At 41.2% G+C, this 27699-nt stretch overlaps 1 protein-coding gene across 1 annotated transcript in view; it reads right to left on the bottom strand.

Annotated features, from left to right (window-relative positions):
• The window catches only part of VWDE (von Willebrand factor D and EGF domains), a 68863-nt gene extending 41389 nt beyond the window's left edge, over positions 1 to 27474 (bottom strand). Inside the window, exons 1-6 of the mRNA XM_077809384.1 lie at positions 27393 to 27474; positions 17597 to 17781; positions 10340 to 10571; positions 2798 to 2854; positions 1156 to 1415; positions 5 to 94 (exon numbers count right to left, since the gene is read on the bottom strand). Coding sequence (XP_077665510.1) covers positions 5 to 94; positions 1156 to 1415; positions 2798 to 2854; positions 10340 to 10571; positions 17597 to 17781; positions 27393 to 27474 — 906 coding nt within the window. The remainder of the gene's footprint in view (positions 1 to 4; positions 95 to 1155; positions 1416 to 2797; positions 2855 to 10339; positions 10572 to 17596; positions 17782 to 27392) is intronic.
• Positions 27475 to 27699: the final 225 nt, after the last annotated feature.

The raw sequence follows: 27699 nt of genomic DNA, 5'->3' as shown, positions 1-27699 counted from the left end.
ATACCTTAATGCCAGCAAAAAATTCACTGCTCTCAACAGGTGGGCTTTGTATATCTGGTTTTTCCAAGAAAAAAGTAGAACTGCTACAGAAGATCTGCAAACAAAGGTAAAACAGGAGTAACAGAACAACAGTTTTTTAAATGGCCATGTGGCCTATGTAGGATTGGTAATTTACCATGACTACTAAGCAACTGGCCTTCTGATTGGCTACTAATGCAAAGTCACTACCGAACAGCCCAGGTAAAATGGTAGGGAAATGTTTTTACATCTTTTATTTTTTGGAGGGGGGTGCTGGAACAATTTATATAGTGGGGATGCTGAAAGCCATTGAACCAAATTGTATACCTTGTGTATGATGGAAACCACTTCAAGCCAGCAGCACCCCCAGCACCCCTAGTTCCAGCACCTATGGGGGGGGGGGTGAGGAGAGAGCATTAACCCTAATTTTAACATTGATGGATAGAAAGCATCTTGTTGTTAACCCCTCTGTTCTTATAAAAAGTACTGGGGGTTCTGCGGGCTTTATCCTGCTCCCACTGAAGTAACAGCATAACTTTAATTGGTTTTAATGATGCAGGACCAAGCCCTTAATGTTCATGAGTCGTCAAGTGTTTCATTTTACATCTAACCAAAAAGACAGATCCTCCAACAACACACTGGCCTGACCACCATATCAGACCCGTGGTTTGTTACTAATTCAGGAGGAGAAGTGCCTCGTGCTGAATCACGAGCACCACTTGCTGCAGCAGCTAGACATTATAGGCTCTTACCTCCATACCGATCCATCCCAAACTCACTTTATTTACAGGATTTTACAAACTCACAGTAGAAGGTAGCAAAGATGCAAGTTCAAGCTAACAGGGGCACAATGCACACTGTACATAGACTGATAGCCCCAAGACCATGATGGCCATAATCACTACTCATGTACCCATGAGGTTTCTGCACTCAGATTGGCATCACTGATTATAAACAACAACTGGAGGCACAGGACTGCTGCCAAGAAAATCTGTACAGAAAGACGTTGGTACCCTGCCTTTAATATTTACTGTTGCTATCTGCTGAGCATATATGAAATGATAGGTTGGTAGATAAAATGGCCACTGAGGACAATAATATATTTACAAATATACGAAAAGATTCTATTAAACGTACCCTGTCTCCGAGTCTGAGGTTTATGCCATCCAGTTCTAACAGTGAGAATGCCTGAACTGTTGTCTCTCGTCTCAGTTCTTCTTTGAAGTCTTCAGAAGCCAGCCTGGACCAAGTTACAATAAATCCCACTGAACTATTTGCAAGAGGAACATCAAAAGTACACCGTAAGTAAACACTGGCTTCAACCAACTCTGCCACAACTTCCAGTGAAGTAGGAGGTGGTGGTGGTGGGGATGGAGATGATGAAGGAGACAGTCTACCTACCACAAAACATAAAATGTACAAATAAAAACAGAACAAAAACATAATTTGTGAATTTCATTCTGAGGAGAATCAATATTGGTTTATGTTGACTGAACTCACATTGAGAAAGTTTTAAATATCAGTTATAAAAGTAAGAATGTTTACTCTTTCCATATATAGACTTCTTTTGCAATTACATTTTACAAAGTCAGTGAAATAAAGAAATCTGGTGAGAATCACAATGAGAAAAAAAAATTCTTTTTGCTCGTTATTAAAATAAGAAAAGTCCTTTTTCAGATATTGATTATTCATAGACTGGAGGGAAGGGTGAAAGAATTAAAGAAGACTTGATATTTTCTTTATAAGAACATTTGGATATCAAAACTACCACAGCTTCTTCAAGAGAGGGGAGGGGAGGAAGGTAAAATGGAGTGAAATAAAAGGCATCAACAAAATCTTGCCAGAGAGCCAAAAGTAACAGGCAAAGCAATTCGACTGGCTGAGAGGAACAACTACTTAGCCTGTAAACAAAACTAGGAATGGTCTAAGCGTAGTGGGACAGTTGTAGGCAGCAGAGTTTGCAAGAAAGTGGTGCTGTTGAGAGCCAGCATTTAGGTATGAAAGGAATCTGCAAATCAAAGTAACTTGTAAATCAACATTATTAACCATGATTATTACTTATTTAGTACTTGTGTATGGAGTCATAATGTGAATCACATTTTACACAGCAATTACAATCTAAGGCCCTGCAACAGATCATATGGAGAGATCTTAGGGCCCCAAGGATTTCCACTGAAAACATTGCCAGATGCACATGTACAATTCCAGATTAATAAAAACATAAATAATAGATTATGACTAAACGGAAATATTTACTGAGGGTACATCTATACTGGAACCCCCTCCACCTCCGCAAAGCAATGGAAAACCCTAAATATGTTGACAGTATTCCTTTCACGGATAGACATTGAGATGTGTATTTGGTATAAGTGCCTGAAAAAGCACTAAAAGTTCAATTTTTATTATAAAACTATTAAACCTGAAAAATAAGTTTAATATTTTAAAGTTCCTTTCAGAATGTCTCAGACCCTGGGCTCCAACCCAAGTGGGAACACCTACACTGCTATTTTTAGACCTGTAGCGAGAGCTCTGTGAGCCCAAGACAGTTGACCCGGGCTCTGAGGCTCACCTCCATAGTTGTTTTGTTTTGCAGTGCAGACATACCCTGAGATACAAGCTGTTTCTTACCTGATTACTAAAGATGCTGTTTTAAATTCTTCTAGGCAAAAGGACAAGACACTTCATTTACCAACAATAAATGTAAAAAATATAACAAAATCTTGAAATTATTAGATCCTGGGTATAAAGAAAATCTTGAAAGTCAAGACAAAATACTTACTATTACAGACACCTTGAGTTTTCACTTCCCCAGGTTCACATCTTTGTGGTTTTGCTTCTGAAACAACAATAAAGAAGTTCCTTAAGTAGTATATCTATAAATAGATTAATTATATACCAGCTCTCTTAAAATATTGCTGCATGTTAAGTAATGATAAATATAATTAAAACACTAATTAAAGGCTAACTCTGGTATCTGCAAATAGATCAATCCTCACTATCAGGATCACATAGGACAGTGATGGGAGTCCGTACAAAACCCTAAGATGGATATATCAAATAAATAGGTTGTGTCAAGGGGCAGGGCATGGAGCATCGACACTGCCCTCCCACACTGGCTAATACAGAGACTGTTTTTCAGCATGTTCCCCTGGATTTTGGCTAGTGACTAACCAGGAGCTAAAGCATGCCCTGAATAGGGATACTTTTCTGAATAAGAGCCTAAATGCTTTATGGATTAATTCAGACCTATGACTTAGCTGAATTCCATGTAAATTAATTTGAAAAATGATCTCTCCTACAGTGGCCTAAGAGATATAGCATTTGTGCAATTGCCATTATGCAATTTGTGCAATATGCAGCAAGAAATTTTTTCCTGACTCTTAACGAGTACAACAGCAGTGGTGCCTTGATTAAACATGAAAATACTTGGACACTTGGAAACATTTTAAAAAGCAGCTAGACACTCATAAGGTAAAAGAGAAAGACTGAGATCCAACCACACTGAAACACTCATGAGTTAGCAAGAATGGGGAGCAGATTATGCTATTCCATAATCCAATGATACAAAGTTTGTATTTGTTTCTCATCTCATCTGGCAATCGCTTTTTGAAAACTGGCATTTTGCAGCTGTTAAATGCTAACGAGGAAGCAGCAGACAAGGCAGCAAGAAAAGCACAAAAGTAAAAAGGACTTTGCTTGTATGATTTCAGTTATTAGGAAGAGGCAGGTATTAGTAATGGGTGATTCGATCATTAGAAACATAGATAGCTGGGTTTGCGATGACCAGGAGAACCGCATGGTGACTTGCCTACCTGGTGTGAAGGTTGCAGATCTCTCGAGACATCTAGATAGACTTATGTGTAGTGCTGGGGAGGAGCCAGTGGTCATAGTAAATATAGGTATCAGTGACATAGGGGGGAGGGATAGGAGAGAGCTCCTGGAGGCCAAAGTTAGGCTGCTAGTAAGAGATTGAAGTCCTGGACCTCCATGGTAGCATTCTCTGAAATCCTTCCAGTTCTACGCACAGGGCCAGTTAGACAGGCAGAACTGCAGGGTCTCAATGCGTGGATGAGATGATGGTGTAGGGAGGAGAAGTTTAGATTTATTAGGAACTGGGGAAACTTTTGGGAAAGGGGGAGCCTATACACGAAGGATGGGCTCCATCTAAACCAAAATGGAACCAGATTGTTGGCACTTAAAATTAAAAAGGTCGAAGAGCAGTTTTTAAACTAAGGGCTGGAGGAAAGCCGACAGGTATGGAGGAGCATGTAGTTCGGACAGAGACATCCCTTACGGGACAATGGAGATTGTCTATGTCCTAGTAAGGAGGAGAGTATAGAAGATGATAAAATACATGTAGGCTCTAATAAGAAACAGTCAAATGAAAAAAAGTCTCATTCAATTACATCATTTAATGGGAAACAGCTAAAAAGTGACAAGTTTTTAAAGTGCTTATATACCAATGCTAGAAGTCTAAATAATAAGATGGGTGAACTAGAGTGCCTAGTATTAAATGAGGATATTGATATAGTACACATCACAGAAACTTGATGGAATAAGTATAATCAATGGGACACAGTAATACTAGGGTACAAAATATATTGGAAGGACAGAACAGGTTGTGCTGGTGGGGGTGTGGCACTACATGTAAAAGAAAGTGTAGAATGAAATGAAGTAAAAATCTTAAATGAACCCAACAGTACCATAAAATCTTTATGGATAGTAATTTCATGCTTCTATAATAAGAATATAGCACTAAGGATATATTACCGACCACCTGACCAGAATAGTGATAGTGATTGCAAAATGCTCAGGGAGATTAGAGAGGCTATTAAAATAAAAAACTCAATAATAATGGGGGATTTCAACTATCCCCATATTGACTGGGTACATATCACCTCAGGAAGGGATGCAGAGATAAAGTTTCTTGATATCTTAAATGACTGCTTCTTGGGGCAGCTAGTCCTGGAACGCACAAAAGGAGAGGCAATTCTTGATTTAGTCTAAGTGGAGAACAGGATCAGGTCCAAGAGCTGGACCGCTTGGTAATAGTGACCATAATATAATTATATTTAACATCCCTGTGGTGGGGAAAACACCACAGCGGCCCAACACTGTAGCATTTAATTTCAGAAAGGGGACTACACAAAAATTAGGAGGTTAGTTAAACAGGAATTAAAAGGTACAACGCCAAAAGTGAAATCCCTGAAATCTGCATGGAAGCTTTTTAAAGACACCATAATAGAGGTTCAAATTAAATGTATACCCCAACTTAAAAAACATAGTAAAAGAACCAAAAAAGAGCCACCATGGCTAAAAAACAAAGTAAAAGAAGCAGTGAGAGGCAAAAAGGCATCCTTTAAAAAGTGGAAGTAAAATCCTAGTGAGGAAAATAGAAGGAGCATAAACTCTCGCAAATGTAAAAATATAATTAGGAAGGCCAAAAAAGAATTTGAGGAACAGCTAGCCAAACACTCAAAAAGTAATACCAAAAAATGTTTAAGTACATCAGAAGCAGGAAGCTTGCTAAACAACCAGTGGGACCACTGGACGATCGAGTTGCTAAAGGAGCACTCAAGAACGACAAGGCCATTGCGGAGAATCTAAATGAATTCTTTGCATCGGTCTTCACAGTTGAGGATGTGAGGGAGGTTCCCAAACCTAAGCCATTCTTTTTAGGTGACAAATCTGAGGAACTGTCCCAGATTGAGGTGTCATTAGAGGAGGTTTTGGAACAAATTGATAAACTAAATAGTAATAAGTCACCAGGACCAGATGTTCTGAAGGAACTCAAATGTGAACTTGCAGGACTACTAACTCAGCTTAAATCAGCTTCTGTACCAAATGACTGGAGGATAACCACAGGCCAGTAAGCCTGACTTCAGTACCGGGCAAACTGGTTGAAACTATAGTAAAGAACAAAATTGTCAGACACACAGATGAACATAATTTGTTGGAGAATAGCCAACATGGCTTTCGCAAAGGAAAATCATGCCTCACCAATCTACTACAATTCTTTGAGGGAGGTCAACAAGCACGGGGACAAGGGGGATCCAGTGGATATAGTATATTAGATTTTCAGAAAGCCTTTGACAAGGTCCCTCACCAAAGGGAGGCTATTAAGCAAAGTAAGTAGTCATGGAATAAAAGGGAAGGTCCTCTCATGGACTGGTAACTGGTTAAAAGATAGGAAACAAAAGGTAGGAATAAATGGTCAATTTTCAGAATGGAGAGAGGTAAATAATGGTGTCCCCCAGGGGTCTGTACTGGGTCCAGTCCTATTTAACCTATTCATAAATGATCTGGAAAAAGGGGTAAACAGTGAGGTGGTAAAATTTGCAGATGATACAAAACTACTCAAGATAGTTAAGTCCCAGGCAGACTGTGAATAGTTATAAAAGGATCTCTCAAAACTGGGTGACTGGGCAACAAAATGGCAGATGAAATTCAGTGTTGATAAATGCAAAGTAATGCACATTGGAAAACATAATCCCAACTATACATATAAATGATGGGGTCTAAATTAGCTGTTACCACTCAAGAAAGAGCTCTTGGAGTCACTGTGGAGAGATCTCTGAAAACATCCACGCAATGTGCAGCAGCAGTCAAAAAAGCAAACAGAATGCTGGGAATAATTAAGAAAGGGATAGATAATAGGACAGAAAATATCACGTTGCCTCTATATAAATCCATGGTACGCCCACATCTTGAATACTGTGTGCAGATATGGTCGCCCACCTCAAAAAAGATATATTGGAATTGGAAAAGGTTCAGAAAAGGGCAACAAAAATGATTAGGGGTATGGAACGGCTTCCGTATGAGGAGAGATTAATAAGAGTGGGACTTTTCAGCTTGGAAAAGAGACAGCTAAGGTGATATATGATTGAGGTCTATAAAATCATGACTGGTGTAGAGAAAGTGGATAAGGAAGTGTTGTTTACTACTTTTCATAACACAAGAACTAGGAGTCACCAAATGAAATTAATAGGCAGCAGGTTTAAAACAAATAAAGGAAGTATTTCTTCACACAATGCACAGTCAACCTTTGGAACTCCTTGCCAGAAGATGTTGTGAAGGCCAAGACCATAACAGGGTTCAAAAAAGAACTAGATAAATTCATGGAGGATAGGTCCACCAATGGCTATTAGCCAGGATGGGCAAGAATGGTGTCCCTAGCCTCTGTTTGCCAGAAGCTGGGAATGACTGACAGCGGATGGATCACTTGATGATTACCTGTTCTGTTCATTCCCTCTGGGGCACCTGGCATTGGCCACTGTCAGAAAACAGGATACTGGGCTAGATGGACCTTTGGTCTGACCCAGTATGGCCGTTCTTATGAAAATATGACAAAATTCAGTCCATGTCTACACAAGAGAGCACAGTGGCACAAGCGTACCGATGCAGCTGCACCGCTGTAAGATCTCCCATTTAGCCACTCTATAGTGATGGGAGAAAGCTCTCCCATCGATGTAATTAAACCACCCCCAACAAGCAGCAGTAGCTATGTCAGCGGGAAACGCTCTTCCGCTGACATAGCACTGTCCACACTGGCTCTTCTGTCGGTGTAACTTACATCACTCAGGGTGTTTTTTCACACCTCTGTGCAGCATAATTTATATGACAAAAGTGCTAGTGTTGACATAGCCCCAGTAAAGCTGCAGAAAGAAGTTCTTGGCTTCAAAACGTGCTTCAGGCTCAGAGCACCCATGCAGCTACCCTTTGCCAGGTACTGCTGTTACTCTCCTATATCAGATTAATAGTGGGAGTTTGAGGCCCATGAAATCCATTGACCAGATCTCTAACTGGTGTCTCACACCCTCTCTCTCCTTTTTTTAGTAGAAGAAACTTTTCTGTTAACAGAGTCATCAGATGTAAATGGAACTTTTCTAATCTATTACGTCATGTCATGAGGTACACTCTCTACTAGGGTGCCTTCTCCTGACGGCTTGGAAATTAGCTCCTTCCAGATCCAACCTCACCTTCCGTTGTTTGCCAGCAGCACCGCTCTCCCTCTCTCTGACTCGGGTGCTCCCTCCTCATAGCTTGCCCCTCCAACAAAGTCACTATGTGTTTTCCCCCATCCAGGGTATCAAAGTCCCAAAGGACAAACCATCCCAGGCAGTCTCCAAATCCGCTGCCCTCAGTGGCTGTCAGGGGAACCCAGACCTGTCCTCTACTCCTGGTTCCAGCTTAGGAACTTGCTAATCAGCAGCCAATATCTGCAAGATCTCACCTTGCTGCCATTTTGCTAATGCCTTTTCCTACTCTGCCTCTCTCAAGCTTCTGCTTCATCACACATCTGGTAACCCTTCCTTCATGGCCTGGATACCCAGGGTTCCTATTCTCCCCCTAGGTTTCCTTCCTTCCCTCACCTATGTCCAGAGAATAGCTATAGACTCCCTCACTGAAGCCCTTTTCTGCTGCCATCTTCTTGGCTTTATACTAGGCTCATCTGTTCCTTTTCTGCTTGGCTCCATCAGCAATCCAGGGTTACTTAGGCCATCTAATTTCCCTCAGTTGTGACCTATACACTTAACTGGCCCCTTCTCAGCCTCATTAACCCTTCCTAGGCTAGTGTGGTGTGAATACCGCATCACAAGTTGTTTATAAAATAATGTGATTTAGTGCATTAGCAGATCTGTATTAATTAAAATAATATATAAGGCAGCGGTTCTCAGCCTGCGACCGCATGCGGCTCAATTAACAGACAGCTGCAGCCCAGCTATGTGCAAAAAAAATTTCAAAATTTGCCACTCTGGTCTGGCAGGGGGCGGGGCTGGCGTCTTGCAGCCTGTACCAGCGCTCCTGCCAGCAGGGGGCTTGTGAGTGCCGCAGTGGGGCAGAGGGCTAGAGAGTGGGTCTGTGGATAGGTTTGTGCGTGTGCAGGCTCTGGGAACTAGGGGTTTGCCCCAGGTTTTAGGTGGGGCTCTGCTCCTGGCCCCGCTTCTCGTGTGCTGGCTGCCGGCCCCACTGGGCACTCCGCTCCTGGCTCGGTGCTGGGGATCCTGGCTGCTACCCAGCCTTGCAGAGCGGGGTCCAGTTCTGGCTCCTGCCCGGCCCCACACAGCAGGATTTGGGGTCCGGCTGCCTGGCCTGTACCAAGGGCTCTACTCCTGGCCCTGCTCTGAACAGGGGCTCTGGGCATAGGGGACTGTGGGTGGTCTTTAGGGTGGAGGGGTGTGGTTCTCAATCTGCGGCTCACAATTAACAGGTTGAGAACCACTGCTATAAGGTAAAATATCTGTACATTTCCATACATGATAGAGTAGACTACTCTGATTTGCTACTAATGCAGTACATTAGCACAAATTCCTAAATTCTAAGAGTTTGATTGGTGAGATTTTTCCCTAGTTATCCAAAATCACTTGAATCAGAGTTTTTGTGAAGATGACATTAAAGACCAAATTTTCAAAGTGGCCTTAACCCCACCTTTAAATTTGCATCTGCAAAAAGACTGTACAAAATTGATAGTACAAATATAGGTCCCAATTTAAGCACATGCTTAAGTGCTTTCCTGAATCAGGACCAGGGGCGGCTCTACCAATTTTGCCACCCCAAGCAGTTGCCGCCGAATTGCCGCTGCCGCAACAGCAGCGGAGCTGCCGCCAAATTGCCGCCGCGGGACATGGACCGCCATCCCATTCTGAATGCCGCCCCAAGCACCTGCTTGGAAAGCTGGTGCCTGGAGCCGGCCCTGATCAGAACCCTCTAGCCCATGTGATGGGGCGCTGTACTGGCATAGGGATCTATGCTAGAAAATCTAATTGCAGAATAAGGATCCTAGCAGACACTTGATCATTTGGGATTAGTTGCAATTCCCTTGGGAACACCAGGTGGTCTTTACAGGTACTCTACAAAGATATTTTTCCAGTTCTTTTACACCCCATTTATACAAATACATTTGTTATTTGTTGGTGTTTCCAACTTTAATTTTTTTTAAATAAAATGTGCATACTCTTCAGAAAGAAAAGTTTAATTATAGCAAGACAAAAAAGGTATTTTACTAGTGGATCAAACCACTAATAACTGATATATGCAAAGTTGAATTTCTTGTATTTTTAAATACCCAATAACTCAACAAAATATATTCATACATATAGTTTTATCTCACCATGGTATCTCAATAAATTATTGATCTACACTATCAATATTACAAGTAAAGGCTACGGGAAAAATTCTAAATGTATGTTTTCACTCAATATGACGCCAAATCAAGCAAGGAACAACACATTAAAATAATGAATGCTATATCAAAAAAATGAGTAAGAGATATTTACTAACACACACAGATTTTGTAAAATGATAGGATGTGCTTCCTCACCTTCTGCACAATACCCCATACATCCTTGGGTGGGCTGCAGCAAATAAACAAAGAATTCTCCACAGTTCCTCACACTGACAGGGATTCGGAAAAGGCAGCAGTCTTTTGTAGTGCTGAAGAAAAACTGCCACGTTGCACAAGCTGTTAATTGTTTGATCTCACCAGGTAGAGGCATGGATTCTGACTCCATCAGAGATAACCAGACAGGGGCTTGCGTTCCACAGTGATTCATCTTTAGCACGAAAAAAAAGCAGTTTAAAATAGTTAATACAGTACCAAGCTGCTCTGGTGTTTAATGCAAGGTTCATATGCTTTTAACTATTTTACTACACCAGCTTTTAGTAAATGGGGAATTCATCTACACATGGGAAATGTGTGTGGTGTTTTTTCATAGTTGAATGCAAATACACAATATACACAAATATTGGGCAAGTCACTTAATCACTCTGTCCCTCGGTTCCCCATCTTTAAAATGGGGGTAATAGTGCTTCCCTACCTCACAGCAGTCTTGTTAGGACAAATTCATTACTGTTAAGAGACACTCTTATATTACGGTGATGAGCGCCATAGAGAAGCCTATACATACATTTTAAGCCCTGCTGTACTTTATCTAACTAATGATTCTACTGGGCATAAATTGCTTTTCTCACCTGTGGGTCCACACAGGTTTCACTCTTGTCAGTCCTACTGCTTAATATACATGTAAGGCTGTTAGGGCAGATTGTGAGATGCTGTGGGCTGCCATACCACACATATGAAGAAGAACCCCTGTGTTCTACATCTGCTCATCAAAAGCAGATGACGTAATTCCTGTGATGTGCAAATGTTTGAGTGATATAGGGACCCATATGCAAGGGGTTGGTTCAGGCTAAAACTGGCTATCAAACAGAGGACATGCTAGTTGAATGAAGAAAGAATTTTGAAGATTTTTTTTGAAGAATTTTTAAGGTCAGCTCTGCCATTGACCTATTGTGATAACTGAGTGTACCAATTTACCCTAATTGTGACTTTAACTGCAAAAAGTGAGTGTAAGTTAATAAGTTATTGTAATAACCTAGAATAACAAATACTGATGGGAAAAGGTGCAAAAGCAAGACAGAAAGGCCTACTGATATAACTCAGGGACTGTGTTAACATCATGTTAACATCATGCTTGGTAAACAAGAGAAGTGGGGAACCAGAAATCAGTGAACCAAAACTGGTGTGGCTGAAACTAGGCCTGACTGGACAAAATAAGGAGTAGATGAGCTATTCGACCCATCAGTCCCTTTTGGGTTCCTTAAAGAAAGAGACTTTGAGAGAAAAACTGGCTACTGGAAAGAGCTTCACTAGCCCCACCTTCTTCACCTTAATCCTGAGTAATGCCTGACAAGACCAGGCCAGAGAGAGGAAGCCAGAGGAAATCTCCAACTTCACTGGCTCCAGATAAACTCCAACCACCACCTGAGACGCAAGACTTTGTCCCTCCCCTCACCCCCATGTGTCCTTTTCCTTCCCTACCGTATTTTGTCTCTTTCCCCTCTCTCTCCTTTTTCCTTCTGTGTTACAAGAGTCTGGCTTAGCTGGGCAAGATTGCATATTCTGGACCACTGCCATAAGTCTGTGACCAAGAAGGCAGCTAAAAGCAGTGCTCTACGCAGCCTGATACTGGTACAAGTTTGCCAGATCTCGGAGTGGCTGATATGACCATGTACTGTGCCCGTGCTTTTTTCAACAGTGAGGTTATAAGTGAGAGTCAACATAAGAGACAGAAGCTACATTTTCTATCTTTACAGTTCTTTCCTCTCCCCCTTTTGAGTCTGTTTGTCTTGTTTTGTCATCTTCAGAAATGGGATTGTTAACAAGATCAACAACTCCAGCCCATCTCAACCAAACTTCTTCTCTTTTCCTCAAAAGGACAATTACTACCACATTTGCAACCAGCTAAGACTGTCCAGCGGGGTTTCCATTCTAAAAACTCTCTCCAGGTAAAGGGAAGGGGAACAAAGTATATAGTTAAGAATAAAGTCTTATTTAATACTGTACATTTCAAGTTCTTTAACTATTTTTCCTTTGGTTTTGTATCTTTAATAAAAGGTTAGAAGGAATGCGTTTGGCATGGTAATAAGCAGACGGAGGTCTCTGTAAGCCAAACGCCAAACCTTCTTTAATACTGTTTAGTGTTAGACAGTGACTGGGTTATGTTAACACCTTTAGCCCATATATTCCATCTAAATTAATACAACAGATCTGCTGTGTGATCTTGTGCAAGACACTTCACCTCTTTGTGCCTGTTTTTTCTTCCACCACTTTGCCTACCTTGTTTATTTATGTTGTGAGCTTGGTAGAGCAGTGATTATCTCTCATTATATGTTTGCACAGTACCTAGAACAATGGGCTCCAATCTCATTTGGGATCTTTAGATTCTAATGTCATACAAATAATAAAAATAGCAACACAAAAATTAAAATGGATAAAAGCAGACAGACAGTATTTTTAAATAATTTGTGAAATACCACCTGTCACATCTCACCACAGAATGGAATTTTTCTGGGAAAATTAGTAAAAAATAAATAAATAAATAAATAAAAAATCACACACACAAACCAGTGTAGTTGCAGTGCGATTCATAGCTTAACAAAGATATTAGTCATGGGCATTGCCATGAGAACAAATCTGGAAGTTATGGAGATGGTTCTAATCCACTAAAGCATGAGACTCCAAATCTTCCCAATCACACGAGAGCAGCGGTTCTCAAACTGTGGGTTGGGACCCCAAAGCGGGTCACGACCCCGTTTTAATGGGGTCACCAGGGCTGGCATTAAACTTGCTGGGGTCTGGGTCCGAAGCCCGAGCCCCACTGTCCAGGGCCGAAGCCCAAGGCCCACTGTCCTGGGCTGAAGCCCAAGCATGAGCCCCACTGCCCAGGGCTGAAGCTGAAGCCCGAGGGCTTCAGCCCTGGGTGTCAGGACTCAGGTTACTGGCCTCCCACCTGGGGCTTTGGCTTTGCTCCCCCCCTCCCACCTGAGGTGGCAGGGCTCAGGCAGGCTCAGGCTTTGGTCCCCCCTTCTGGGGTCATGTAGTTATTTTTGTTTTCAAAAGGGGACTGCAGTGCAATGAAGTTGAGAACCCCTGCACTAGAGCAAAAGAAACTGGAGCATGAGAGTAGCCTAAGCTCTTTGGGGCAGGGATCAACTTTCTGTTCTGTGTTGTACAGCACCTAGCACAAGAGGCCCTGGACTATGACTAGGGCTCCTAGGCGCTATGGCAATGCAAATAATAAATAATAATAGCAATAATAATAAAGGTAATGGTTCTGAGTTTACCAGACTAAGCACTCATGTTAAAAGGTCCCCTCTCTAAATATGGTGTTCTACTGAAAGACATCTGAGAAGAAACACCTTGAGGACATAGGTATATTATTCTCTTTCTCCAGAACATTTATTTTATAATAAAAATGGAAAACCACCTTGCTGCTAAAGAGTTAGTGCAGTGATGTTAAAACCAGCACTTGGAAAAAACTCACATGAAGATCATGGACCTGAAATTCTGAGCTTTGTATGACCTTTGGAGAAGTCTCAGTCTGGTCTTCTCCAGCAGGATCTGGGATCACCTTTTACCTCAGATGACTTCCTGATAGAGTGAACTGTGATGGCCTACAAAGAATTTGTTCTTATACAGACACACTAAGCCTACCACAGAAGATAACGATCACAGAAGGAAGTTTTATCTCTTGAATCTAGGAGGTCATAAGCCCAACATTAACCTACCAGGTGAACAGAGTCCAGTGAGATGAGATTTTGTTTTAAAGAAAGTCTGGAACAGAGCGTTTGGCAGAGTTTGAAACTCTGGCAAAGAGTTCATTGTAGCTCAAATTAAAAGTTTTCTAATAGTCAGAGGGACTCAAAATGAAAGGAATTTTCAAAACAAACTTTCATTTTTTTACTTGAGTTGTTTTATTTTGGCCCACGAGATTAGATATATATATACAGATGTGTTTTTGCCAGTAAGTGTAGAAAAAACAGTTTATAAATGACATGTACTGCTTAGGTAAAGAGCCAGGTTTTTTTCAATTTATCAGTTATGCTCTGACACTCTCTATATTGCATTGTATATGTTTTTAAAATGTGTTTTTTAAAAGAATTAAATATTTGGGTTTAAATTTTCAAATTGGCCTCTGCAAATATGCAAAAAAAATGGATGAATACCTGTTTGTTTGCACAACTATGGCAGTTAGATGTGCAATTACCCAGTCAACGTACTATCACAGGGTTGGAGAGAATTTGGGCCCAACTTCATCTGTGCCTGGTTTACCCCACGCATCATGGGAGTGACAGTCCATAAAGCAAGTGACTGACAGCTAGGCTAGCTAAGAGATAAACTACAGCCCATGCTGTGCGTGGAAAGGGAGCAGGAACAACAGTGTGGTGGGAGGCACTCCAGGAACTAGAGAAAGACCAGTGAGGGCTTCCTGTGGGAATCCAATGTGGAGTGCTAGGAGGAAAACTATGTGCTGGGGAGGCTCCTCCATAATCAATGGGGATTCCCTATGGTGAACAGGTGCTGGAATTAGGTCTGCTGGGGCACCCCCTGGCTTGAAGTGGTTTCCATCATACATAGGGTTTACAAATTGGTTCAGTGGCTCTCAGCATCCCCACTATACAAATTGTTCCACCAACCCTGCTATGGGGAGGAGGTGGGGAAGGAGCCTAGGTAAGTCTTGGCAGAAGGTGACAGAGAACAGGCTAAGAGCCTGGTTACAGAAGGATCCTAGGGAAGAGAAATTGTTGCATAGGTATCTTAATGCCAGATTGGGTAAGTGACCCTATTATACATACCGAAGGTTATTTTTTAGAAATAATTTATTATGGAAATGCTGGCTGTGGCTTCACAGTTAAGTTTGAGTTCCAGTTTGAACTTAGAGCAAGGATTCAACTGCTTTGTAACGTATGAAAAGTAAAGTGCATCCTCCCCTAAACTTACAGTTGTAAAAACAGAATACTTGTACAGAGAATTTACCAGTAATTGATTAGTTTGTATTAAAACTAATCTTAAGATATGTCCTTTAAGAAATTTAGCTTCTGTGTCTTTTCCTTGTTCTGAATGATCTTGTTAATGGAATAATGTAGAAACTTCAAACATTTTACATGGTTAAAATTAATTGAAATGTTGTGCACAAGTTATATTTGAAGAAATTAGGCTCCTGGGATATGGCTACACAGCAGTTAAACACCCACGGCTGGCTTGGGTCAGTTGACTCAGGCTCGCAGGGTTCAGGCTGTGGGACTATAAAATTGCAGGGTAGACATTCAGGCTCAGATGGAGTCTGGGCTTTGGGGCTCTCCCCAGCCGTGGGGTCCCAGAACTTGGGCTCCAGCACAAGCCCAAATGTCTACACTGCAATTTTACAGCCCCGCAGCCTGAGCCCCGTGAGCCCAAGTCAGCTGACATGGGGCAGCTGTGGGTGTTTAATTGCTGTGTAGACATACCCTTAGTGACCATATTTTATAATCACTATGACTACATGGGCTACAGACAGGGTAAGATCAACAGCTCAGAAAAGTCTTAAGTGGGGCCATTGTGATAGCACCACGCCGCCTCCATAGCTAATTTGCAGGTAACAATTCTATTGGTTATAATGAGTTAGTGATAAAAGGAACACAGGACAAATATGTCAAGAGTTCTCATTGGTAGATGACTTGGCTCATCTTTCACTGTTGTTTACAGATTCTGTCAGGGATTCTCAAACTCATTTCACTGTGATTCCCTTCTGACAACAAAAATTACTATGCGACCCCTGGAGGAGGGAACAAAGCCTGAGCCCAACTGAGCCCTGCCGCCCTGGGTGGGGGAAGCCAAACCCAAAGCCCGAGACAAACTGCCCCGGTGGCGGGGGCCAAAGTCGAAGCCCGAGGGCTTCAGTCCCGGGTGGCGGGCCTGTAACCTGAGCCCCGCTGTCCAGGGATGAAGCCCTTGGGCTTTGGCTTCTGCCCTCAGAGGTGGGGCTCGGGCTTCAGCTTCAGCCCCAGGCCATAGCAAGTCTAATGTCAGACCTGGTGACCCCATTAAAATGGGGTCCTGACCCACTTTGGGTCCTGACCCACTGTTTTAAACCATAGTTGTATACTAGCTTGAGCATCAGGGCTTGAAAAGCCCCCCATGACACTGCTGCTCTGGCTCCGCTCTGCACCAAGGCAGCACCGCAGGGGGATCTGAGGCATGAGCACAGGAGTCCAGAGACATCAGGCTCTGAAATGAGCTTCCCCTGCCCTTCCTTTCGTATAACATCGGTCTCTGTAACACAGCCCTCTACACTAATAAATCAATAGCAAATGAAGAGTCAGAATCACTGCTACACTTCAGCTGCTTTGTGCTACTCTTAAAACACAGAGCTATAAATCCCTTTTAATCAGCCAGTCTGCAATGGCTCTTTTATTCTGCATTGGTGTACTAGTGAAGTTTTAAAGTTTTGTTTTAAAGTTGATCCCACATATTTTCAAATCATTAGAAGAAATATCACATAGTAGCATTCTCTTTTCTTGTTTACTATGACAGTTTTAATTAAAAAAAGACCATGGAAATTCCAAGACAAAACTCTTTTAAAATGGAGTTAAGGTTGAGAGTATCTGTCAGTAATTTAAGGATAAAAACATTACAGAGATATTGTAATAATCCCAAAAACAAGCACTGCAAACCTAGGAAATCCAGAGTTAAGGATGACTCTTGTATCTGATGTGATCTTAGGGGTCAGAGGCAAACTAATCTTAGCTCTTTCTCATTTACCTTTATCGGATCAACATTTTATGACTAATATCTTCTCCTAAAGTGTACATTTTAAAATTAGCTCACTAAGAGGGGAATCAAGGGGCTAAAATCATGTATACTGCTTTGAACATTTTTAAGTAAACCACTAGCCTTACATTTGTGTTTTAAAACCTTAATATCCCTAAATAGACTAGCATCAAGAAAGCCCACCTAGTAGTGGCTGTAAATTTCAGCTGGTTAAATGCTAAAAAATGAATTTAATTTGCTCTCCCTGCTGTTCTGTTTTTGGGCAGAGGTACACTAATGATGTGATGTCCCTGCAATTGTGAGTCTCCTACTCTAGTCTGCTTGGCGCTGTACAAGCTTTCAGCTAGCTAGATTGTAACTTCACCTTTTTGTCCTACTAATAAGAATTCTTAATTATTTTCCTTTTGATAGGTATCTATCCTATTATGAAAATTTTAAGAAAAATCATGTGTTAAATCTGAAATACAAAATGCGGTGCACCAATACCTCCACACACTTGGTTGGCATCTCAGCTGGCTTATCAAATATTAGAAAGCGGTACCATCCTGGTGTTAGTGAATGGTCACATATGAGATCTTGAATAGCTGATTGCTGTAGTTGTGATGAATCAAAATCAACGCTTCGGTAAGGACTCTGAAGGATCTGATGTCCACCAGGGTAACATTCAAGAGCTGTGGAAACAAACATAAGATAATATTTAAGATATAATCTGTCTGTCAAATAAATATTATTTAAGGTTTTAAATCCTCTTAACTAGAAAACATGAAAATGCTACAGTATTGCTAGCCAAATTTTATTGCACTTGGGGCCTGATCTGTTGGTTTTTGGGTTGGCAAAAAAGAGGAACAATTAAACATGAAGATATGAAGAAATCTTTATGTGTGAAGGATGGGAACAGTGTGGTGACTAACCCTAAAGAGGTATGGAAAGAACATTTTCAAAGGCTGTAAAATGAGAAGAGAGAGTTGCTAGTGAATGTAACCCTGACAAGTATGGGGAAGTCTCAAAAGGTACTGATCTCTGTAGAGACAGAAACACTGAATAAGATGAAGAATGGTAAAGCAACTGGTGAAGATAAGTCTTGATATGATCAAGACAGTTGGAGATATTGGAGTAAAGTGGATTCAAAGATTACTATATGTTTGCTGGGATCAAGATAGGATACCAGATGGCTTGAGAATGGAATTGATTATGCCTCTTTGCAAGAGTAAGGGAGATACAAACACCAATCGGGGCATCACTCTGTTAAGTCAGTCTCTGAAAGTCACTGAGAGAGCTCTGGAGGCAAGGTTAAGGTGCAATGTAGAGTAAAATATAGGAGAGGAGCAATAAGGCCTTAGGAAGGGATGACAGATGCAATATTTGCAATGAAACAGAAGTTTGAAAGAATGATAAATGAAGAGTGGAACTGCTACATAGCATATATTGATGTTGAGAAAGCATATGATTTGGTTCAATGGGAGCAGATGTAGGAACTATTGAAATGGATGGGAGGGAGGTCTCATGAAGTGGAGAGAAGCTGTACTGAGTGTCAACAGCTAAGGTGCTAACAACATAGGGAATTTCGGAAAATTCTGAGATGACAGTGATATTGAGACAAGGCAGTGTGCGATGTCCACTTCTCTTTATCCTAGTTATGGAGTTAATTAGTAGGAGAACCAAGCCTGTGGAGACAAAGAGAAAACTGATGTATGCTGTTGATCTGGGCCTTTTGGCTGACAGCAAAGAGGAATTGATAAATATGGTATCAGAGCAGACATCTGTGTTTGAAGACCATGGTTTGAAGGTAAACACCCAGAAAACTGAAGTTATGCAAGTAGGGAAGGTGGAAGAAGAGCTGTTGATTGAAGTATCCAGACAAAGCTGAATCAAAAGAAAGAACTGTGTACTTGGGAAGTACATTTAATGCCATCAGGGAGAGATTTGGAGAACTGAAAAGAAGAATTCAGTGTGAATGGATGAAAGCAAAAAACGTAACAGGAGTACTGAGGGACCAGTACCAAACTGAAAGGAAAAATGTATGCTGTGTGTATTCCAAACTGCTCTACGGTTTGGAAACAGTGGGTCTTATGGAGATGGAAGAAAAGAAGATACAGGCTGCTGAAAATAATATACTGAAGAGAATGTCAGGCAAGTGGAGGGTATATGGAGTGTGCATGGAAGAAATTAGAGGGAAGATGAACTTCGAGCTCTCAATGATAGATAGGCTGGCAAGCGTATGTCTGAGGTAGGGTGGTCATTTGATAAGAATGGAAAAAGAACAATCAGCAAAGAAAGCATGGGAGGAAGAGAACAGCAAGAAAGGATGTGGAAGGCCAAGAATAAAATGGAAAGACACTGTCAAGAAATATTTGAAGAGCAAAGGACTGAAACTCCAAGAGGAATTGTGGGCAACTCCAACACAGTGAAAAGAGGAAAAGGAGTTGAGAAGTGAAGTGGGGCCTGATCTATACCCCATAAAAGTCAGCGGGACTATTTCCGTTATCTTCAACAGGCTTTGGATCAGGCCCCAAAACTCTGATCTTGTTAGTGCCAAATTAAGTTATATTTGTCAAATACAGTAAGGGTCTGTTTTCACTACAAAATGAATCATGTGTTAGCACAATTCTTTGCCATGATTAATGGTATCTGTGTTATAATGGCTGTTTTCTTATCTTTGTGGACAGCAAACATGATCTGATAACTATGTTAGTCTTTAAGCCTAGCTCAAAGAATTATGGAGGCCATGGTTATGTAAATACTGCAAAAAGCACTTTTGCTCAAGGTGTTAACTTCATAATTCATTTGTTGTACATGAAACCTTTTAATCTAAAATAGGAGAAGGTGGTCAAGAATATAATAGGAAACTAAAAATCTTACTCCTAAAGGACTCTCCAAAGGTCCCTTGCACTCAATCTATCTTTTCACAGTGTGGTCAACTGAAACTGACATATGACAGCAGAAACCCATACATGACGAGCAAGATTACTCCTAATTGCACAAGAACACCATATATGTGCAGGCAATTCCCACAAACGGGTGTGGAAATGGGTAGACATTTAGTTACATACACAAAAGGCTATCTGACTCACACAATAAATTGTAGGAAGTGTAATTACAACTATGGATGCACAGGCATGGATATATTTTTGCACATCTAAGTGATGTTCTAGCCTCAGAGTCTTAAAACTGCAGTTACTAAAGCCAACAAGAGGCACTCCACCAACAAAATGTGAAGGAAATTTTAACCATAGCTTTTAAAAAGGTGGAAACGTTTCCAGGAAATAAAACAATAAAAGCTTTGAGCTTCTGATCTTGAGACATTGGGATGGCTTTGCTGATCTGTTAAAAGTAAGAAGGTTCTTGTTGATGGAATTTCTACAGATAAAACCATATATAATAAATCTGTGAATGGCTGCTCTTTCTTAAGAAAGGAAGCTAGATTGTGAAAATACCTAAACTTTAAAAATATTAAAACTATATTGCTTATTAAAAATACCAGATTGATACTGCCAGCAATAGATAGTCTCTCTCTACTCACAGAAGAGGTAAAGAATAATCTTTAGGAGTGAAAGGATGGTGCAGACTGCCTTTTGTGAAACTACTAAAAAAGGCACCAGTTGGTGTCAATTGTTAAGGTGTTTCTTCATATATGGACTCATACATTTAATCTTAACACTCACCATACTAGAACCATAAGTCAAGTAGAACTATAAACCAAGCAAATGGAGTGGAGCTGATCTGATATTTGAATACTAGCAGTGTGAACCACAACTGTTTCTTCAATTTTTGTATCTTTATGTGTTGAATCTTTATTTGCAAGTTGTATGATGCAATTAGCTCATATTGATATATATATTCTATGTGAGATATATAGGATAAAAGAATGTATCCATTTAATTCACTGTGGCATTGGTAATAAAAAAATTTCATATCACTGTTCTGATAAACGTACTTGTGAGTAAGCTTCCCAAATCACATAATCCTCTCTTTCTAATGCAGAAGATGTCCTAGTGGAACAAAAGATCTCATCTCTTTCAAGCAGAATATAAGGATCCTGCAGTCTTCCAAAGACTGGTTATTTAATCTGTTATGCCTTTAGGCAACTCAAGCACATACCAATAGCTTTATCTTCCACCATCTAAGTGCAGATGGAAGTGGATGTGATGGACTATGTCACTACTGTGTTTTTTTGCACTGTTTGCAATACCCTGTAGGCTATTCATGTCCATACAGGATGACCTTACGGAGAATTTATCCTTCATCGGAATTTGAGGGAAACCCTTGTGAGAATCAAAGGTCAGTCATGTCTATTATTCAAATGTTCTCTAAACAGGCTTCAACATAAGTAGCTCATGAACCATAATCAGAATTTTCATTCTGTCTTCTATCTTTTATATGTTTCTTCTGCCTACACAATGTGGCAGTGCCTTCAGTGGTTCCCTTTCTGTAACTGAATCTCTTCTCTAACAATTAGTACTAGTTATTTTCTCCATGACTACGTATAGTGTTTGAGTCAAATTACACATCAGACAAACCTTTCATTTTACTGAAATCTTAATTTGATATGCAGATATCATACTGACTATGCATATCACTTCTACCTCTTGGCATAGTGTCAGAGTAATTATAAACTTTTTCCTATCAAAAGGTCACAGGATCATTAATCCTAAAATAAAGATCAGATAATAATGGATATTTTTACTTAGTTCACAGCATTATGCATATGGTTTGTGAATGTGATCCAGCTATTCACATACGCAACTTTTTGCTGTCTTTGGAGATATGCTAACTTTTCCGTATCTCTCATTTTGAAATATTATGTTGCATATTATAACATCTGGTTGCATTCTGGTCCCACTCTGCAATACAGCTGCAAATGACTGTCATGATCAGGGATATTAACTAACTGTTCTTTGTGTGTGCAATGTTTGCGTTGTATAACTGGATACTCTAGGAAACTAGCATATACAATTTTTTGTTTTTAAATTGCACATTGCGAACAACTGTCTTCTGTATTCACTATGCCTGAAATTCACCTTTGCAGCAGGCTGACACAAGGCTTATGCATTAAAAACTAGGGCTGGTTGAAATATTTCAATAAAAATTCTTTTAATGGAAAACTGGGTTTTTCAATTAAACAAATTTGTTAGTGAAAAGAGCTTTCTGATGAAAATGTTTTTATTGAAAAAAATGGGCTGAAAGCTGGAAAATTGGGGGGGGGGGGAGCTTGGCTCAAAGTTTTCCATTTTTTCAATGAAAAGTCAAAATTTTCAGTGGGAATTTTTTTTCTGGCCAGCCCTACTAAAGATCCACTTAAGACTTCTACATATGGCTTACACAGTCATGCACAGCCTAGTGTTGAACCTTTGCCTAGGAATTAGTTTCACTCTAAAGACTTTTAAAGTAATGGTGAGACTTTCAAAAGTGCTCAGCCCATACAACCTTAATTCTGCCCCCTTCTGCTCATGCATTATGGAACCCCAGCTAATTATATAATCAGATCTTTTTTTTATTCCACAGGACTCCTGTCTAATTCAGTACACAGGATGGATGGCGCTCATCGAATGGATATCTATTCAATAGTTGGCTGTTTTTTATCCTCATTATTCAATGTGTGGTTTCAAAACTTATTTACTTCACGTCATCGAAACCCTGCACTGAATATAGACTTATTCATTGCCTCATGGAATTTTCTATGTCAATGAACTCCGTAGAAACAAGAGCAGTAATTGCATGGGCAACTTCAGTTCTGGCATTTTCTGTCTTTAAGTGGCAAAGAGTCCTGTGGCATCTGATAGACTAACAGACATACTGGAGCATAAGCTTTCGTGGGTGAATACCCACTTCGTCAGATAAGCTTATGCTCCAATACGTCTGTTAATCTATAAGGTGCCACAGGACTCTTTGCCGCTTTTACAGATCCAGACTAAAATGGCTACCCCTCTGTCTTTGAGTGTCTGACTTTGCAACATTAACATTCTTTTAACAGAGGTATTGGTGTCTTTTGTATATAATTTCCTACATTTTTCAAAAAGAAAACTGAAAAAACAGAAATTCCATCATGGATCATGAGCAGGGTTGGAACCTTTAAACACACAGCACAGACCTCTGCCACCGGAACTTGCAAATCAACTGATAACAACAATAGGCTGTATTCTCTATGTGGAACAGTCACTAGAAAATAGGGTGACCATATTTCCCAACGAGAAAAACCAGCCACTTGACTGAGGGACCCCCCACCACATGCTGTTGCCCGGGTGCTGGAACCCTGCGGGAGTCCCATCAGGAGGTTGTTACCTAGGTGCTGGAACACTGTGGATGGGTCCCCGCATGCTGGAACACTGCTTCCCCCACTCCAGCCCTGCCTCCCCCTGCTGGGGGCTGGCATCTCCGCTCATCCCTTCTGCACTGCACCCCACTTTTTTGACAAAAGTGGGCATTTGTCCTGTTTGCTCTTGTCAACTGATCAAGTCAGCAAGGACAAACGGGACAAATGCCTCCTTTTGGAAAAGATGTCGGGACAGCCAGGACAGGGCTTAAAAGTGGGACTGTCCCAGCCAAAACAGGATGGAAGGTCACCCTACTAAAAGGGGACTAAACCCACACTTTGCCAGGTAGGTTCACAGCTATTTGTTGATGGTATTGTCAGGCCTGCAGAACCTGAAACTGAACTGAGGATTCTTGAAGGGCATATTCTCTACAAATGAGACTCTTCTGCTGCTCCTCCTACCAGCCACCTAACCTGCTCCTGTCCTCCCTCCCACATTCTTCTCCTTACCTCCGCATCTGTTTCAGGCTGCTTCCCCTTAGTTCTCACTTTCTGCATAAGTCCTAACAGGGGAGCACTGAGAGCACAGGAGAGAGTTTCTCTGCTCCCAATTCCAGTGCCTGGCACCACAGTGCCCCTAGCAGCCAGGAGGTGCAATGAAAGTCCCTTGTTAAAACATGCTCAGTGTGGCTGGTACAGAGTTCTGAAGGGGTGGACCATGCTCAGTACAGACAGAAAATTTGGAGAATTTTGCTGACCAGAAACTAACAAAACTCTCAACTGAGCATGTGCAAACAGTAATTTTCATAGGCTTATAACTCAGTCAAATTTTGATGGATTCTGACAAGGACAGAAAAAGTCACTTTGAGACAGCAAGGTGACACTCCTTCCTTGCCTTCCATGCCAAACTTCAACTGCCTGCTCCAAATCATGGCAACACTAGAGAGACTCAATTAAACAGTTATAAATATTTTTAACGTGGGCCAAACATTTTCCTTTAATCTTGTTCTCAGAAATAGATTAACCTTTTTGCTGAAACTTTCCAAAAAAGTTCTGCCTGAGGCCAACACCTGGCAAATTTCAACCCCAAAAGTTAAAACTGGCAAAGTTATAAGCAACTGAAAACAAGGTCTGATAATGGAAAGTTGTCAGGCAACCTAAACTATAGGCAGCGCTACCAGCACTGCCTATCATGGGGCATATGTAGGAAATGTTTTAATATACAAATGTGCAAATATAGATAGATATTAAAAACAAATTATGACATGCCATTGGAGGAACCTATTTGCAATAGTCATAAAATGACACTCCAGGAAAATAAGAAGTAATCTCAAGAGCTTAATTTGCAATATAATAAAATATGCTATTATGTGAAAATCATCTTTTCCTGACAGAGTGCAGTACAATCAGATACATCAAAAGATTCATCTTTGTTCTCTCTCTCTCTTTTTGGGGGAAGAGGGAGGGACATTTAAAAAATCTTACCATGTTTAGTAAGGCTAAGTACTTTAATAGAAAGTTTACATTTTAACTATTTGGTTTTAAGATAATTAAAGAAATCTTACAGTTAAACTATAAAACTGCACAGTAGAGTAACATCACAGACTTGACTTAAATTTAAAATAAAGAAATCCAAAATTTGGATTGGGAATCTAATTCTCTCTCATAGATGCAAAACAGAAATAATTCAGTTAAAATCACTGGAGCTACACTGGTGTAATTTACAAAATTACAAAAAAAACAATGTCAGGAAAATCAGCTCTTTTTGAGAGAAACTCAAACTCTCCTATTTTGTCTAGGTACTATAGCACATATTTTCTGATGAAAAACAGTACAGTGAGACTCATGGAAAAATATGCAAATATTTGTTAAAATTTGAGTTTCTCTTTCATATTCAACGGGCATTTCCCCAAACACCTGCACACTTTCCCATGCATCCACACCACTATTTAACAGAAGGTTCTGAGCTTCAAGGAAGATTCAATCTCATTGTTTCTCAGTTCTAATATTTATTCTAACATTTTCTTCAGGAATGCTATGCTTCCTGTGCCAAGGCTTACTCATTATAGGCTCGATCCTGCAAGTTGCTGAGCACTCTGGCACTGATCCAGGAAAGTGCTTACAACTGTGCTTGACTTTAAGAACAAGTAGTCCCGTTGGCTATCCTAATGTCTGCGATATATAAAATAGAACTGTTACAGAGCCTTTATCCATCGCAGCACTGTTCGGCAATGGAGATGAAATAATACATATTTCCATAAAATCACTCTTTCAAAAAACTAGAAGTGAGATATATAAAAATAGCAACTGCTCTAGTTTTAATTATGAATTAAATTGTTACAGATGTTAGAACTCTTGCAGCCTATTATGTTGACAATTTGAGTTTTTAACATTCTTAAATATTTATATGACACTTAAAAATGTGTAAACATGTTAACATAATACAGTGTAATGGTTCAGTATATAACATACTATTCTATCAATTCTTTATGTGGATTTTCCCAAAAAAAATACTAAAATAAGAAATGTTTAAGACATCTTATAACTCACAACAATCCTTAATTCTTGGTTTTGCAGAGGTCTCAGGTCAGGGTGTGACAATACATACCACATGTGCTGCAATAGTTAAGGATAATAGGACATGTTTAAGAAAAGAGTGGAGAGAAGTTAAGAATGTTAAACGATTTTAAATTATGCATTTCCTTTCTAGAGGTTGATTGTAATAGCAACATAATACTGAAAAAGAATTTTTCAGAATTTCTCTAGTTCATTAAATTTCCCTCTTCCAGTAAAGTTAGTTATATATAATTACCAGACTGGAAAGTCAATATAAATTTAAGTGGAAACAAAGGAGAAGAGGAGGGACACTACTGACGGGAGTCTTCATGATTTGGAGTGCATGGCTCCCGCTGGAGACTGGTAAAACAGTATTTTTACTCAGGGTCTGATTCAAAGCCTGCTGAAGTAATGGGAGGCTTTATATCAAAATCAATTGGCACTGGATCAGGCTCTTAATGTATATATGTGCTTGAAGAAACTATGGCTAATGGGTCAATTAGGCTCTGCCTACACTACAGACCTTATAGTGGCACAGCTGTACTGCTGCAGCTCCGCCGTTGTAAGATCTCCCGTGTAGCCGATCTATGCCAGCGGGAAAGAGCTCTCCCGCCGGCATAATTAAACCACAAGCAGCAGTATCTATGTTAGAGGGAGAGCATCTCCCACCAACACAGCGCTGTCCACGCTGGCGCTTTGGTTGGTGAAACTTTTGTTAGTCGGGGTGTGTTTTTTCACACCTCTGACAGTCAAAAGTTTTACTGACAAAAGTGCTAGTATAGACAAAGCCTTGGGCATTATTGTAGTCAGAAAATCTACTTGAGTTAAACAGTATTTTCCCCAACACCTTGGTCAGCTTTATTTCAATAGTCAGTGCTTACGCTGCCAGGATAAGGAATGACTATTGCAGAGCAGTTCATTTCCCAGCATTGGAGACATAACACCCCCGCCCCAAGGAAGAACAGGAGCAAGTACCTGCCATCCCTGAACCGGCTGAACAAAGCAGAAGCTGGGTGTTCCTGGCAAAATCTGGCGTTCAGAGAATTGGCAGAAGTCATGGGGAAGTTGAAAATTTCTGGACAAAGTATCAAGTAAAGGGAGGGAGAAGACTAAGCAATTGCTTAGGGCCCTGTGCAGCTCAAGGACCTTCTCCCTCCCTCCCACCCGCTTTTTTATGTGTGAGGGGAGCAAAATGTTCCTGCTTAGGGCCCCCAGTGGTCTATCGCCCCCTCTGAGCAAACAGCTAATGGTACAAGGGATTTGAAAGAACTGGGGAAGCAGCGGAGTGGAGAGTTCCCACCTGAGTGGCCCCAGCCTGGGGGGCGTCAAGGTGGGTCGTCGTCCCCTTAAAGCTGGTCCCGGTCTGTCCATGATTTTGGAGTCTTTGCTTCAGGGATAGCTCCAAGGCTGCTCCCAACCTCCCCCTCGCCCCACCCCCGCACTCGCTACATCCAGCACCCCCGCGCCACCCCTTACCTTGCCGGCAGGGCGCTGCCTTCAGGCCCAGCAGCACCAGCCCAAGCCAGAGGGGCCAGGCTCGCAGCGCCGGGAGTTGCATTGCCCAGAAGGCGGCTACCCTCAGAGGGGTGCTGGGGGCTTCCTCCCTTCAGTCCCCCGCAGCCTCCTGCCCCGGCGCTCAGCAGAGCAGCCTGGCGCCGCTCTAACTCTGTGCCTGCGCCTGGAGGGGCGGGGGCTGCTGGCGCTAAGGTGCCTCCACAAGGCGAAGGCACCGCGAGCCAGCCCGGTCCCGGGACGGCCTCACGCGCCCGCTCCGGCTCCCGGG

Source organism: Eretmochelys imbricata, chromosome 2 (assembly GCF_965152235.1).
Source record: "Eretmochelys imbricata isolate rEreImb1 chromosome 2, rEreImb1.hap1, whole genome shotgun sequence".
Taxonomy (NCBI): Eukaryota; Metazoa; Chordata; order Testudines; family Cheloniidae; genus Eretmochelys; species Eretmochelys imbricata.
Note: the sequence above shows the minus strand (reverse complement) of the source record. Positions and strands in the feature narration are given on the sequence as shown.